The sequence below is a fragment of the Cynara cardunculus genome (genome assembly GCF_001531365.2).
Source record: "Cynara cardunculus var. scolymus isolate 2C chromosome LG 1, CcrdV1, whole genome shotgun sequence".
In the NCBI taxonomy this organism is placed as follows: domain Eukaryota; kingdom Viridiplantae; phylum Streptophyta; class Magnoliopsida; order Asterales; family Asteraceae; genus Cynara; species Cynara cardunculus.
In genome coordinates this window covers 10,451,599-10,468,867 of record NC_037528.1, presented here as the reverse complement: position 1 = coordinate 10,468,867, position 17,269 = coordinate 10,451,599, and the positions used below count along the sequence as shown (strand labels likewise).

Genomic DNA, 17,269 nt, shown 5'->3' with positions numbered 1-17,269 from the left:
GTAAAATACGTTTTTCAAAATTAATTTTTTTTAAAAAAAAAATCCTATTTTTCATACAATTTCTAATATTTTTAGTCAAAATATTAATAGAAAAATAAGTCAACGTCAAAATATGTTAGTTAGGGAATGAAGAAAATTACCAAAGTGCCCTGAACGTGATCTAGATTTTTTGTTTACTACTTATAAAATGTTTGACGTAAACCTAACACAAGGGATTTATTATTTCATTATCATGCATAACGATAAAAATCTAAATGTCATGCAAACAAAGACTAATTATTTTAATTTCAAAAACAAAATCAACAACACATTCAAAACCAACAGTACATGATGTAGTCGGGTTTACATGAGACCAACATATATGTTCGTGAGATCCACGACACCATGTTTTTATACTTGAAACTTTACAAAAATATATTGTGAAGATAAAGAAAACGAACTTTCACATCATAAAATTGTGAAAGTTACATTTAGTTTTTTGCTGTAAAATTTAAAGTATAAAATAATTATAGCATAAGAACAAGTTGATATCTCAATTGTTACATAAAAAAACAAATATATGTGGAAATAGTGAGAGAAATTAGTTAGAGTAACCCCAACCACCACAAGGAAGGTGAGTTATGATGGTCAAGTTGAATAGATGGATTTGATGGTCAAACACAAAAATTGAACCAAGGGTTACGAAATGGGATACAAAGGAAGCGTAGTAATATAAAAAGAATAATTAAGTTTAATATGATTTTGGTTTTAGTGATGTTGATACGTATTATTATCTGGGTCAAGGCCCAAGGGACCGGTTATTTGATGAAGTCTATATGTCAAAGGTTGACATTCTAGAAAACAACGACTTCAAATCTGGTGGTTATGTGTCCCTCTCTTTGGACCAACATTATTTTGCTTTACACTTCATATTGGAAATATTCCTATCCCCTCTCTCTCTCTCTCTATATATATATATGTATATATATATAGATTGAGCGTTAGTATCACGTGAAATCGTATGATCTTAGAACTTCTCATCTTCTTGTTTAAACCTAACCCTATATTCAAAATTCTCAATAGGGTTGTATATAGGTTTAGTTTGTTGGTCTGAAGTCAATGTTTGAACGATCCAATGCAATGATTGGTTGGTTAGGTTAAAATTTTTGGCCAGAAAACAATTAAAGAGTACTCTGTCGGTTAAACATAACAAGTAAACGTATTCATTTTGGTTGGATATTGAATTGGGTTTTTACACTTGAAAATTGATTGACATTTCATTAAATTTTACAAGGAAAAAAAGGGAGTTCATAGTTTTTTTAAAGTTAAAGTAACGAGAAGAAAGTCCTCTTGGTGATAAATTTGTAACAAAATCAAAAACTCATAAAACAAACAAAAAGAATTTTTAGTTAGGTTTCAAAAAGTAGGTTGATATTAAATAGAGTAAACTATAGATTTGGTCTCCGTGGTTTGTTGTTTGTAACACTCGTGGTATCTACAGTTTCAGAATTACAAGATGACTATTGTGATATGCAAAAACGACCGGATTTGGTCCATTCCTCTAACTAACAGTAAGCATCGTAAGGCCCAAATCCTCTCCATCATCGGAGCAACTGTTGATCTCCTTCAATCTCTAGCTTCCTCTGCCTTCTTCCACTCCCTATTATTTCTAACCTAACATACCTTGATGTTGATCAATCCAGGACACAAGTCGCCCAAATCAAATCAACCCAAAAGTAAATCAAAATAAAAAAATTCAGCAATGATTTTTCACTTTCAATGTTGAGATGGAATTTTGGCTTTTTTGGTAGGTAAAAGCAAAAATTGGTGGTGGATTGTGATGGTAACAGGCGTGGATGGGTTATGGAATTGGTATGGGTCACATGTCGTGGCAGATGATGGGTACGAGAGGAGTTCAGGGTGAGAGTGGTTTTCTGATTTGAAGGTTTAGGGTGAGAGTTGTTTCTTGATTTTATGTAGTTCAACAAATTAGGGAGTTATCTTTTTGGTCCCTTAAAGAATAAAAGATAAAAGTGGAAAAAGACTAAATTACCCCTGATGTAACGGGTTCTTCTAACGTCGTTAGAGGGAGGAACCAAATCCGGTTGTTTCTGCATATCACAATGGTCATCTTGTAATTTCGAAAACGTAAGGATCAAAAGTGTTATAAACAACAAACCACATGAACCAATTTTTTTTTTTTTTTTTTTTTTTTTTTTGTAAGGGTGTCCGGGCCAAAGCCCGACTAATCCCCGGCAAATTTGAAGGCTAAACATGACCCCACTTAAATGTCGCCAACACTCCCCTCCCAGGGCTCGAACTCGGGTTCATGAACCAAATTTGTAGTTTACTCTATTAAATATCATAAAGTATGAGAAAAAAGTGAGATTCTGAAATGTTAGGAATGCCTTCATACCCGTAGAGGATAACCAGAAGGGTATTCATGTAATGCAGTAAAATATATCTTGATTTTAATGTTTCGTTTTATTCTGTCTCTGTCGTTGTTATAATACGGTTTTATATGATTTTGAGAAAATTATAATATGTATATCTTTGAATAAAATATAAATTTGACGATTTCATAAAATTTGAAGAAAAAAAAATATCGATATTAATATTATATTAACTATTTAAAGTTTTCGTTTTTTATGTATTTATTTATTTAATTTATTTTTTATTATAATTTAATGTAAATTTAATAATGAAGTAATTTATTTTTTGTTTAATTATATAATTTTTTTATAAAGATAATAATTTAGAATTGTTAGAACTCAATAATTATCTTAATTATATTTTGTATATTTTATATTTAAAATGAGATGTTTATCATGTATTTGATTGTGTTTAACTGCAGTTAATTACATAAATTCAAACATGGAACTTTAATAACTCGCACTTACGTAAAATTTACTTCTAATATTGAATTTTAAGTATTATGCATCAATAAACAGTACTTCATACATAAAAAATGATTTTTAAGAGTTTTTGTCAAATGTTTTTATAATACTGGAAACATACTCGCACAATGAAGCATAATACATTTCGATTTTAATATTTTATTTTATTATTTGTTCTTATTGATATAATACGGTTTTATATAGTTTTGAGAAAATAATAATGTTTTTACGTTTGAATAAAATATAAATTTGAAGATATCATATTTTAAAATATATATATATATCGATACTAGTATCAAATTAACTATTTAAAAAAACTAGTTTCCTGTATAATTTTTTATTATAATTTAATTTATGCTTAATAATAAAGTAATTTATTTTTGATTTGACAATATAATTCTATATAAAGATAATAATCAAATATTTTATTAGAAGTCAATGATTATCCCAATTACATTTTAGAGTTTTTATATTTAAAATGAGATGTTTATTTTGTATTTTATTATGTGTATCTACAGTTAGTTACACAAAATCAAAAATGAAGATTTAATAAGTTATACGTATGTACAGTTACTTGTAATCATGAATTTTAAGTAATATATATTAATAAATATTACTTTATGCATAAAAATGGTATTTAAAGGTTTTTATCAAATGTTTTATAATATAATATATATAATACAGATTAGAAGAAAGTGGACAAGTGGTCATATGAAAGGGATATGAGTTACATATTATTGAGATTGGATTGATTGGTTTGAATGCGTTTGAATGGTCTAATTAAATGTTTTTATAGATTGATATAATTTTACATAAATTAGATCGTAGGTAACCTCGGGTTGAATTTTTCTTGTTTTGAGTTGGTTTTCGGGTGTTTATCCGTCCATACTTCTCAATCCTCTATTTATAATTAGAAAAAAGAATTAATAACGATTATAAATTTAGCTGATCAAGTATTGATAAATAAATAACTAACGAGGAAAATTCACTTGGTAATTTTCTTTTAGAACATCTTCGATACACTTCTTAAATTAGTACTTTAATTATTGAAGAGAGGCCTAATATTCTTTATATTGGTTTAATTTTCTACATTAATTTTCATTATTTTACTCCCTACATGTAAACAACTACGTCATTATGTGTGTGTGGAGGTTCAAACGAGAGCACCTCCATTTTACGAGAACATGGGAACACCTTTATCACGTGTGATAATACGCATGAGGGGACCTTGTGATGTGCGGACGACGTGTTCTACGACTTAGCCCACGCCAAAGGTTGTTTGCGTCTATGATTTAGCATCACATGTGATGATCTTGATGGATTATAGTATAATATCAACAACACTCTTATCACATGTGATAATACATGTGAGGGGGCTTAGTGGTGTAAGAGCGACTTGGCCCGCAACCAAGATCACATCGAAAATCGTCCACGTCTCTGATTTAGTATCACATGAGTATCATATGTGATGGAATAATAGCATCACATGTAATTGTCTATAATAAAAGAATATTCTCACGTTATCGTAAAATGAAGATGTTCTTGTTTAAATTTTTCCATATATATATCTCATGTGATCTGTTTAACAAGTAAAAGTATTATTAAAATTAGAGTTCTTCGTGAAAGGCAAGGCCTCCTAGACTCGGCCCCCTCTAGACTAGACCATTAAGAAAATGGGCTTGGTCAACCATTTTAAAAATATACAAGCAAGCTCGTTTGAAACCGTTCAAATTAATAGACAGACAGGGTTGAAAGATGATAAAAAAAAAAATGGGACAGGTCTATCCATCCTGTTTTACGATTATAATCAATTAATTTTTTGTGCATAATTAGTATTTTATAAAATAAAAGTATAAAATGATTATGGATGACTCCCTATTGAATGCCAACCATCTTTCAAATATAACTATTATTTGTGAGGATGTCATATAATATCAATTTCTGATAATCCTCAGAGAGGAAAGGTCCATATTCTGTGAAAGTACTTTTTTTCTTGCGCTATATACGTTGATATATTAAATGTTTTTTTGGTTGGAAAGAAAATATGTATTTCAGATAATTCTGCATAACTTATTATTCTACGCAACTGATTCTAAATGTAAATTTTTAGACCCGTTAGACACCATTACCAACCACCATACATATATATAACCGGGCTTAGGTTGGCTATGTTAGACCCACCTCAGTCCTTGCCCAAGCCCTCAAATAATGACTTTGAAATAACATATATATATATATTTATTTATTTATTTATTTATTTATTAATACAGAGAGGAAGCATAATTAAAGTAACAATGTATTATATAGTTCTATGTAAGATTGAGGATGCTCTAACTTGATCCATTTTAGATTTTAGCATCCACATTAATATGATGTAACCAAAACTATTTGTCAAAGATGAATGTGGTTAAATCTGTCCTCAATTTCAATTATATGAAAAAGAATGATATGTATTAGTTACATTCCATGATGCACCAAAAGGATTAAAACCAACAACAAGACTTGAAAGAAAAAGGCTCATCTTCAATTATGCTTTGAAAACCATGTTCACATAAGAATTGCAATCTCCATCTACCAGATACCATTCAGCTCAATACTACAAAAACAGACCCCATCAAGTCTCGCTGCCTACACCTTACGTCCACGCCACCATCATATTTATTCTACCTAAATTCGTAATCAACCCCACTCAATCTTGGTCATTATACCGTCATACCTTGGGGTGCACCAGCCACACCTGACCTGGGTTTGGCCTTTTCCACAACAATAGCCTGTGTGGTCAGGACCATTCCAGCAACCGAAGCTGAATTTTGCAGCGCACATCTCGTCACCTTTGCCGGATCGATAACTCCAGCCTCTACCAAATTCTCGTACTTGTCTGTCATTGCATTGTAACCCATCTCCCATTCGCTCGCCTTTACCTTCTCCACAACCACCTCCCCTTCAATTCCAGCATTTTGTGCTATCAACGATGCTGGTGCCACCAGTGCCTGCAAGAATTTATATATTCCCTCAGCCCACAAACCCCTGAAATATCTGACTCTGTAAAATTATGGCTCATGATTTTACCTTTTGGATAATATCAGCTCCTAGACGTTCATCTGCATCATCGAGCTTCTCCTTGATAAGAGGAACTAAGGTTGAGAGATGGACGAATGCAGCACCACCTCCAGGTACTATTCCTTCCTCTATGGCAGCAAATGTTGCATTTTTAGCATCCTCAATACGAAGCTTGCGGTCCTCCAACTCTGTTTCAGTTGCAGCACCCACCTTTATAACAGCAACCCCACCAGACAACTTTGCAATACGCTCAGCAAGTTTCTCAGAGTCATAGACAGAATCTGTCTCGAACAACTCCTTCTTGATCTGGGAAATCCTAGACTGTATCTCGTCCTTTGATGCAGCATCAGCAATGATGGTCGTAGAGTCCTTGCTGATCGTGATCTTCCTGGCTATGCCAAGCTGCTCCACAGAGGTATTTTCAACAAGTAAACCCAAGTCTGTGGCTTGGTACTCGGCTCCTATAGAAAAATTAAATACAGACCAAAGATCAATGAATACACAATACAACTTGATCGATTAACATATATTTGAAGGATACAAGACAGAGGAAAAGAACTTCTGGTAAAATTGTGTACCTGTCATGATAGCAATATCTTGAAGCAGGGCTTTTCTCCTCTCACCAAAACCAGGGGCCTTGATGGCAGCAACATTAAGGATACCTCGCAGCTTGTTTACGACAAGAGTGGCCAAAGCCTCCCCGCTAACATCCTCCGCAATAATTAGCAAAGGAGCTCTCAATTGAGTGGTTTTTTCCAACAAGGGAATTATGTCTTTTATGGAAGATATTTTTTGGTCAGTAACCAACACTCGAGCATTCTCAAATTCAACTATCAATTTTTCCGAGTTTGTAACAAATTGTGGGGAGATATATCCTCTGTCAATCTGCAAAACCCATGGAAGAAAACCTCAATGATGGAAATAAAGGTCCAGCAGAAAGAAACAAGATAGGTTCAAACTTATCATCAAATTGCAACATAATGAGGTAATTTAATTCAAGTCATGCATAAAGCAAAACATGACAAATTAGGACAAGATTAAGTTCTAATTTAGCACAGACCTCCATTCCTTCTTCAACATCAACAGTCGTCTCAAAGGAGGAGGATGATTCAATAGATAGCACACCGTCTGCTCCAACCTTGTCGATGGCATCAGCAATCATGGACCCAATAACATCATCATTTCCAGCAGAAATTGAGGCAATGGCTTCAAAAAGGTTCAAATGATCACATCAGAAGAGAGTATATATAATGGATGCTGAAACTTAAATCCTGCTTCAATTTGAATAACAAGGAAAGTTCAAGTTGTCACAACAACAAAAAGAGAATCTTTACTACCTTTGATATCATCACGACCTTTTACTGGTCTAGCTCTCTTCTCCAGCTCCTCGATCAGAGCATGTACTGTCTTGTCAATACCTTTCTTTATTGAGACCGGGTTGGCACCAGAAGTTACACTCAGGAGACCGAGTTTGATAATTTCACGTGCAAGAACAGATGCAGTTGTTGTACCATCACCAGCCGAGTCATTGGTTTTACTTGCAACCTTGGCGATTTGAGTGACCAAATGATTATTTGATTACCACATGAAGAACCAGCAACGACTAAAATTCTAGGCACGTACCTCTCTGATTAGAGCAGCGCCAGCATTTTCCATAGCATCAGGTAGCTCAATAGCTCTGGCAATTGTAACCCCATCATTAACCACCTTTGGGGAACCATATTCGTCCAAGACAACATTCCTCCCTACATGATAACAATGACAAATGCAAACTAACATTATCAGCTACAGAAAAGTGAGCAACGCATAAAAATATCATAAAATCCCATCAATTTCAATAACACAAATCATAATTGGAATCGTTCATTTCTCAGCTACATAATGTACTGATGCCCATAATGAGCAACGTATAATGAAGAATGAGGCCTGTTTGAGGTCATTCAAATACTTACAATCCTGTTTGACTATAAACAATCCAAACCAATTCTCGATCAATACAAGAAATCAATTGATTTTATTTATACCCCCTTCGTGAGGAAAAAAATAGTACTACTTACTTAACACAAAAGAAGTTATTACTGTTGATAAATTGGCCAAATATATATCCAAATCAATAAAATGTATGGACCAAACTCACCATCTAAGTGTTGTAATATATAGAAATAGTACCTATTTTTTATCGAATTCCATTTTGACAAAGGATTGTTATTAGAATTACAATTCATATATTATTCTCTAAAATCCTAAAGATTAAGCAAATCCATTGTCCATAACAACACTAATCCAAATTAAGGAGCCTTATAAACTCTAACCACAGATTAAGACAATACTGATAAGTGATACCTCTAGGGCCAAGAGTAAGACCAACAGCATCGGCAAGCTTATCGATACCGGCCTGCATAGCCGACCTAGAACTCTGATCAAATGCAATATCTTTAGCAGCAGCTCGAACGGCGAACCGGCGATGCGATTGCTTCATCGTCTGACCAGTCCGCAACTGACTAATACCTCCATTACCATTTCTCAAACTCCCCTACTCATGAGAAAAAGAAATCCAAGATCTATCAACATAATCAATACACATAAGGAACAAACAATCGGATTTAACTCGAAAGAACAAGGAAAGCCACCTGTTTAGGGGAGTAGATTATAGAAGCTGTAGAAATTGCATTAGCAGACGCCATGGTAGCTGCTTGTAGTTGTTGTAGATAAGAGGTAGGTGCTAAAATCGTGTTCTTGCAAGGAGTGAAGTATGTTGCTAGGGTTTTAAGATGGAGTGGGAAGGCGCTTCCAGAAGATTCGATGATCCCCAGAAGTGTGTAGACTGGCCAACTACTACTATAATGGAATTTTTCACTTCACCCCCAACGCTTATCCATTATTACAAAATGACCCCCAACAAATGCTGTAAACTTCTATTTTTATCAAAACACCCGGCAGGTTGATTAAAAAAATCTTAATTATTTTAGAAACCTAAGAAATACCTATTTTATAAATATTTATGATAAATATTATTTTATTACTCATGGATATATGTTATAACATTTATTATGAATATTTTATCACGTTATTCATCATAAAAAGTTATTTATAGCTGAATTCCTAAAATATTTAAGATTAAATAAACCTCCCTCTACACCCATTTATTATAAATCAGTGACTCTTATGACATTTGTCACATTTCTATGACTAATAATGGAACTGAACTATAAAAATTGAAAGAGTAATGTGTCTTTGCGTTCACATCTATATCTATACTACCTTATAAAACAAATTTATCAAAAGTCTTAAAAACAATTTTTAATGTACAAAGTACTATACATTTATGCATAAAGTCTTAAAAACAACTCATAATGCCTTAAGTACTACTATTTTATGCATTCATTCTTAAAATCTCTTAATCTACAATTAAAATAACATATAATACAAGTTACCAATGCACATTATTACTTTTTTTTTTCATGTTCCCAATATACTTTTGACACATTTCACTCATATTTTCACCCTCTCATACATCTATGTCTTCTTCTCATCCCCCAATATGAGATTCAAAATTAAATTCACCATGAATTATTAAAAGTTTTCTTATTCATCTCTCATTCAATTGCTCTAGAACTCTCGGTCTCGCTCTCGATCTCATGATTTTTTGCTCTTGGTGTAAATCAAATACATTTGTGGAGTTGTTTAAATATGTTGGATTTTAAATTGTCATACAATTTTTTTTATCAATAGACTGTAATTGGAACCATAACTCTTATTTATTCAAATTGTATTAATATGTAAATAATTGTAACTTATATCATCGTTAAATCTTCTCTAATAAAACCAATGAAACTTCAAAATCGTTAAAATTTACAGCTCCCGCCTTATTACGCGGGTACACAACTAATTTATTATAAATCAGTGACTCTTTCGCTTCTAAATTTTTTTGGGTCATCCTTTAATACAAAATTTTAATTTTCTGGAAGCACAGAAACCATCGTTGTCTTGGTAGTATTATACGAGAGCATCCATCATGGGATTTAAACTATCCCTACCATTTATGTGAAAGATAGAAGTAGTGAAATTGTTGGACCACAAGGGGCGGAGACAAAAAAATGACCAAGAATGTTTCTTCTAATTAAGGGTAAAATGTATTGAAATACAATAAATGTTGGTTTAATACATATTCATCCTCAAAGGGATTTAACAAAGTGTCAGACATTTTCTGTTTTGTACTTGATTTGACTGATAGCATGCCGATCTTGAAACACATGATGACATGGATACCCATTTATAAAAGATTTATGAAATTAGGCGGTTTTATTTATGGATCTACATCAAACAATGTATTATCTTAATTATATTCGTCTTTCTTGTCTTTAAACAGTATTTACATAAACATTTGTTCTGCTTTTTAAGGTAAAAATTAGGTTTGCTTTATTCACGTGTGAGATTCATTTGAATTCGTAAATTGGATTTTTATTTGAAGAATTTTTGGCTTCTTAGCAAAGATTCTTTAAATTTTAAACCGTATAACCAATGCTATCGAAGTTTCTTAACTACAGAAATATCATATTAGTAAACCAGTTGATTGAAATACTTTACATCATAATAAAAACAGAGAATGAAATAATCAGAAAGCTTTTGACATTTACTAGTAAAGTAGCGTATAAGCTAAATTGTAATCAAATAAACCAAACGAAAGGGTTGTTTCTATGAAGAATCCCAACTCGTGAGAAAAGTTTATTTATAGCTAAATTTTAATGATATTGGGAGCAAATACTTGGACGCCGTTTATTAAATTCTTACTTGGTAGGTGTTTACCGGGTAATTTTTCTCACCGGATGAACACGGCAAGACCCAAGAATCTTACCCGGTAAGAGTGATCATAAGGATAGAGAGTCTTACCCGGTAAGTGAGGGTAACGACTCTTACCCAGTATACCAAGTAAATTGTTGCATATCATACCATTTTGATGTACTACGAACTTATCCATAAAATAAATTATAGTGTTGACTTATAACGATAAACGCATACCAGGTAAACATTTAGGTAACCAGCCCCTGTAACTCAGCTTAAAAGTTTACCCAAGTAAAGAAACATTTTAGTGAATACATTACAGGATATATCATAAAATGAAATTGTGAATAGGTTGTATGCAACATATACCCTATAAAAGTTGAGCTGAAACTATGTTGCATGCATGTTTAATGATATATAAAGCTGGAAAAGAGCCACTCAAATCCTCATCTTCATTGCTTCATGTTCTTCACCCCCTCATAGGTGGCAAATCTGAATATATGTATACGCCATGTACAAAATTAGAAACTACAAATTTTACATTTCATCTTGATGCATCATTAAACCAAATTCGTTTTTATCAAGTAGACGATACTTATAAAAGAAAATTTAAATGTTGTACGTGAATAGGACCTAACGTGACCTCAAATGATAGCGTAGTCTTGACAAAAGTTTAAAAAGGTTCAACGTTACCTTCCACCGGATATATTGAATTGTAGTGAACCTCTGCCCAAAAGCTTAAGAAAATTACTGCAACAAAGTTACCACAACAAGATTAACCAAACATGATGGGATGTGAAAGAATTATCAATCAGTGAATCCCATGAAGTTGGATTAGAGTCAAATTTTTCTAAAACTGCAGATCATTTATTTCGATATCATATTTATATGATAATACCTCGATTTGACCTTTGAACACTTGGAACAATCTCAATATAGCAGGTGTCCTTGAATGATGTGATTACGAAGACTTTGATGCCATACTGCACCATTAAATCAACATGCATTAGAACTAGATTACCCCAGTACTTAAAACATGCTCCTTTGGTCATATATTGTTTCGAAAGATATACAGTTAAAGATGCACTTCCATACCAAATCAGCAGCAGCCTGCAAAGTGACATGATCGCCCCATTCACCGACCCTAATTCACATCCACATATATCAGAAACACAAGGTAAGATGGCAGCTCAAGAGATAGTAATCAAGTATTAGCAAATTAACATTGAAGAAGCAGAAAAATACTTGGCCATATTCTTCAAGTATTCACTATAAACCATGGGAACATATCCCTCGTATATCTCTGCGTGTAACTCAAGCTTTGGAAAAGAAGAATCAGAATCAAAGGGGGAGTATGGACAAATAATCACAAGGAAACTAAAATGTCTAGACCAACCTGATTAACAATTTGTTGTCTCACAAATTTATGGTGCTCAGCTGTACGGTAAACTTGATCTGACAAAGCTCGAAACTGGAAAATGTAAGATAATTTTGTTCAGACATCATTTATTGAGCAATAAATATTGTAGATAAAGGTCAGATGTAGAACAGCTGCTATACTATTATTAGCTACGTGTTCTGGTTGCATATGATAGTCTTGAGATATACATGTTATAATTCTTCAAGTCACACAAACATAAAAGATCTAGCTCTAGTAGCCAATGTATGCCCTTAATGATTAGCAGTCTTGACCTCTTAGCAAACAATTTCATTTATTTGGACCTTCTACTATAAAACTGTATTAAGTGACAAATTCATTCCATCGACAATCTTCATTATTCTCAGGTTGATAATCTTCATGACCACTGTGATACAATTCGGTTTTTCCCTCAGTATTTCACTTAGGGTGATTGAATCAAGTATAGCAAGGATATCTTCTAATGCAGTAACAATGAGAGATAGATATATTGTTTCGCTAAAAGCAAGGTTTTTAAAGCTCAGTGCAACAGATTTTGTGTCAACAACTTACACAAATATGAGGAGGCATATTGTAGCTGTGTTCAATACTGCAAGAACTGTGTATATATTTGTGAGCTTGAGTGTATATATACATATATATATATATGTATCAATATAAAGTACCATGAACTTCATAACGATCTGAAGCAGCTTTGAGCAATTATAAATTTATAACCAAAGACCTTTTATGAGATATTGTGTAAAAGGTTACTAGGATGTGTACTAAAATATTATGTATCAGTCACATGAAGACCATTTAATTTTCAGTTAAGAATAAACTAGCTGTCAGAAACTAGATCAAACAATATCCTGTCCATCAGCATGTAGATTAAGAGTATTTGCCTGGCAATTCCCATCCCCTTGAACTTTGGACTCTACTAATTGGTATAACTGCAGCCTGTAGAAGAAAGATGTATTTAAGCATCGTTTTACTAATAAACTATAAACAAACAATAGAAGCACCAAAATAGAAGACGTATGCTCATACATGCTCCATTCAGTTAAAATTATTACGATATTGCCTAATACCTGTCTATTAGCCTCTGATGATCTAAAGTTGCCTCGTCTACAGAAGGTATTTCCCCATTGACTCTGGGAACATGCTACAAAAATCCACCAGGAACCTCTTATTTATTTAATTGATAAAAACATCATTAGTAACGATGCAACAAAACTAGCTATGCTACTTTAATCTCTTTGTGCTACATAGCATAAAATGTTGTAGCCTTGTTTGAACAAGCTAATGGCTACTATGAAGCAGAGAAAATATATCACTTCAAATCAAATCAGATCACTCTATACAATAAAATACAGATATTGATGATGGCCGATTATTTTCTGTGACAACAACTTCTTGTTTATAAATCATGGCCATGCTCAAGATTATATGTAAGATTATACATATTCTTACATCTGTCAAAATTTAATGGGGGTATTGCTAAATGATGTATGAATGATAATACTCCAAGACACCACGCTTACAGGAATAGAAGCCAACTGATTCAATCTCTTGCCTACTTCATCATCTAGAGCATACTCATCACTTAAATCCAATGAATAAGACCACTCCTCCCCATAGTTCAACTGCCTTGTAGGGCTACCACATGAACTAGTAGGTGGCAAATCATTTGTGTTCTCATCATCTCCTGTAAAGTAGATAACATCATTAGACCAAAAAGAACTTAAAATATCAAACAAATCAAATAAAAGTGGATTTTGTTTATCTGTTACCAAGACTGTAGTTTGCCATAGACTGATTAAGTGAATCCGGTAAATAAAAAGATGTTTGTGAAAGATCAACTTCTTCACAAGAAGGTGCAGATGCTTCAGCAACCGAAAATGAGGACCCGTCCTCTGGAAGGGCAAGCATAAGATGTTTGTCATTTTCTGGGTTGATACATTGCGTGTCATAACTGGTCTCTCTAGAATATTGATCATGATAACAATCTGCATAATTTTGTGAACCATATCCGGAGTAGCTGCTGTCATTGAATGGGCCGCCATCAAAAAGCTGGAGTCCCCACCGAACAACATCAGGATCTTGACCGTGTGTAAACATTTTGTTAATGTGTGATTGTTTAATTTATATTATCTGCAAAGATAATGCCGATTAAAATATGAGGCTGCAAAGAGAGAAAACATCAATATTCACTGAAAGCCACATAATATTAAATACTAGTGGTCCCTGGAAAGATTATGATAATGGACTTCTTATGTGGCTAACTTTGACAAATGAGTTGTTCTGCAATTATTTAAACAATACATCCACTTTCTTTGCCAAGAGACACTATTATAACCCTATATCAAACTACATGGATGGTAATGGAACAAAGAGTGAGAATTTGGTAATAGCTACAGAAGATACATAAGTGCATGCACCTATGATTACACCAGAGATAAGGATTTGAAGCTTAAGACATATCAAGCTACTTGTAAGTATCAAATTACTAATATAGAGGCAGAGTGCATACCTACATCTATACGTTTGTGGCTTTGTTTAATCAACCATGAATAGAGATATTCATGTCAATGCCAAAATGGAACTGTATGTCTTTCTTGAAGGACAAACTAGAGGAATGTGTGCCTCCTCTAGCTTTTCTTATTTGGGGATAGAAGAATAATTAAATCTGTCTGCTCTCCGGACTCTGGGTGCAGTTAGCAAGAATAGTCTCTTCATGATCATGGAAACAGTATTGTTATGACTCTGAGAGGAAAGAAACATGAAATTCCATTTCATTTCTTATCTATCATCAGGAAACTATACCGTACTTGATTCTTTTCAGAAACCAATGGAGTAATTATGTCGATTACCATGGTTAGGAGTGTTGTTATCCAAGAACATATTTCATTCAAGATCATCAAACCCCTATTATTGTCTACAGTGGTAGCTAGTGGATATGGATAGAAGTAGTCAAGATTGCAAAATTAAGAAGGGGAAACGAACCCAGAAATCAATAAAATCAACAAGAATATGCGTTCACTAATCTGATTCTTAATAGTCAAACAAGTTATTTTATGCGAAGTTGGAATCTCATGAACTACAGAAACTACTTATTAGACAACCCTTCCCTCCTATAGTCCCCTTTCCTCCTAGATTGGATGCTACATGCCTACATTGTAATTGAAGGTGCTACTTCATAAAACTGAAAGCATATAACCCTACCCCGGTTCATCAAAGTCATTAATACAACCTGGAACATATAGACGAACTGATTCAATTGACAAACAATGAAGATCAACCGATCAATATATGTGTGTGATTTAAGGGTCTCCAATGCAATCTACAACATATGAACTGACTAAGTTGAGTGAAAAAAACATAGGAATCAAATAATTAACAAGATTTGTGTGATTAGAGGCATTGAAGCAATTACCTATGTTGAATTTCCAAGCAATCAGAAACGAAGGAAAGAGAGTGAAGGTCGTCCACAAAAAAGAAGTGCGATTGGGTAGGAATTTACCTGGGATTGACGTCGCAAATATAGTATTGCAGATCGGAAAAGTGACCCTTCAAAAGCGGAATCATCAAAATATGAACGTCTATGAGTTTGGCTGTTCGGTAGTGGGAACACTCCCCCGTCGCTTTTGCAAATGGAGATTTTTATTTATTTTTCTTTTGGGGAAAACCCTCCTGTTTTTAATGTTTGATGTGTTTTCTTTTTACAAAATGTTTTCCAAACAAATAAATTAGAATTTATCTTTTGGGTTTGAGACTTTGTTTTTTTTAATTTTTAGAGTCACTTATATTTTATTGTCATTTTATTTGTTAAGAAATTTATTTGGAGAGGTTTCGATTTCAATTCCGTTTTAATCTCATGTTTATTTTTTTGTATTGTCCGGATTTAAAATCTTAGGGGTGTTCGGGATTTCATGGGATTGTATGAAATAAGGTTTTAAAAAAATGTTAAAGCATTTTATTTTATAATAATCAATTGATAAAAATATAGTTTAATTTTATTTTTATAATTATTTATAAATAACGGAATCAAATTCCTTTCCAAATCCTATAAACCAAACATACCAATATTGTTCTTTACATGAAATTCGAATCCCCCAAATATAATCTTGCAAACCAAACGAACCCTTATTGTTCTCTAAACCCTCGTAAACTACGTTTCTCAGTCGATTAACCTTCATCGATCATTTCTCTCAATCGATCATCACCTCTCTCAATTGATGTATTTTAATAAGATTTAAATGTGTTAAATATTGTTAGTGACATACTTTTGTCTAAATAAATGCTAATTATATAATTTAGATGTAAAATTCGTAATGATGATGAATAAATATGCGAAATTTTGTATATTTATCTATAATATCAACACTATAATTTTCTAATGGGTAAAATAGACAGTTTAAATAAATTCAAAACATTTATCAGTTTACAAATTCAGATTTCAGATATCAGCACCACCTTTTATAAATCAATAGTAAAATAAGATTTTAGATTTCAACACCTCTAAAAAACAAACGTCGCATTATTCTCACACGATCCTTCATCTTAGAATTTAAAGTAGCCTTTGGTATGTTGTAAATAGGATTGGAATAAATTGTGTATTTATATGTTCTGTATGTTTGATTTAAACCTGAAATTAGTAAGTTGGATGGTACATAAAATGATCGCATTGCTCATAAATCAAGTACATATTAAGTAAGGGCCCGTTTACCCAAACACTTACCTGGTAAACGCTTATCGATAAGAGTCAAACACTCTAGTTTATTTTACCGAGTAATATCATAGTTCATCAAAACGGTATCGTATGCAACAATTTACCCGGTAAACACTTACTGGGCAAGAGTCGTCACATTCGCTTACCATGTAAGACTCTTCATCCTTATTATTGTTCTTACCAGGTAAGATTTTCGCTCATTGTCATGTTCATCTGGTATGGTAAAAGATCTAGTAAGCGCTTACCGATAAGTGTTTAGTAAACAACCCCTAAGTTAGTTTATCAACATTTTTACACAATTTAATTTAACAATTTAATCATGGTAATTTGAAGAAAACCCGGTTCATACAACAAAATAAAAAACATGTTTCATTTGGTTTAAACGATTCTTATGAGTTGACGAAGATGATAGTGGAGGTTGTA

At 32.9% G+C, this 17,269-nt stretch overlaps 2 protein-coding genes across 4 annotated transcripts; both read right to left on the bottom strand.

The window, feature by feature from the left end:
* Positions 1-5,310: 5,310 nt before the first annotated feature.
* On the bottom strand, positions 5,311-8,740 carry LOC112522502 (ruBisCO large subunit-binding protein subunit alpha-like). The gene is made up of 8 exons (XM_025131678.1): positions 8,567-8,740; positions 8,280-8,469; positions 7,560-7,681; positions 7,274-7,481; positions 6,997-7,142; positions 6,515-6,821; positions 5,946-6,397; positions 5,311-5,866 (listed from the first exon to the last, which is right to left on the bottom strand). Exons 1-8 carry the CDS (start codon positions 8,618-8,620, stop codon positions 5,579-5,581), a joined length of 1,767 nt encoding a protein of 588 aa, XP_024987446.1. The 5' UTR covers positions 8,621-8,740; the 3' UTR covers positions 5,311-5,578.
* A 2,190-nt stretch (positions 8,741-10,930) lies between these two features.
* LOC112521099 lies at positions 10,931-15,739 on the bottom strand. Of its 3 annotated transcripts, none has more exons than XM_025129787.1 (11): positions 15,638-15,739; positions 13,908-14,268; positions 13,659-13,822; positions 13,206-13,279; positions 13,020-13,074; positions 12,115-12,189; positions 11,964-12,037; positions 11,814-11,862; positions 11,617-11,701; positions 11,412-11,468; positions 10,931-11,210 (listed from the first exon to the last, which is right to left on the bottom strand). In XM_025129787.1, the coding sequence occupies exons 2-11, from the start codon at positions 14,233-14,235 to the stop codon at positions 11,188-11,190; spliced, it is 984 nt and encodes a 327-aa protein (XP_024985555.1). In that variant the 5' UTR covers positions 14,236-14,268; positions 15,638-15,739; the 3' UTR covers positions 10,931-11,187. The 3 variants fall into 3 exon arrangements, with proteins under 3 accessions (XP_024985555.1, XP_024985546.1, XP_024985562.1); XM_025129778.1 differs by lacking the exon at positions 15,638-15,739 and adding an exon at positions 15,551-15,603 and having other exon boundaries at positions 10,966-11,210; XM_025129794.1 differs by lacking the exon at positions 15,638-15,739 and having other exon boundaries at positions 10,966-11,210; positions 13,908-14,285.
* Between the last annotated feature and the right edge of the window lie 1,530 nt (positions 15,740-17,269).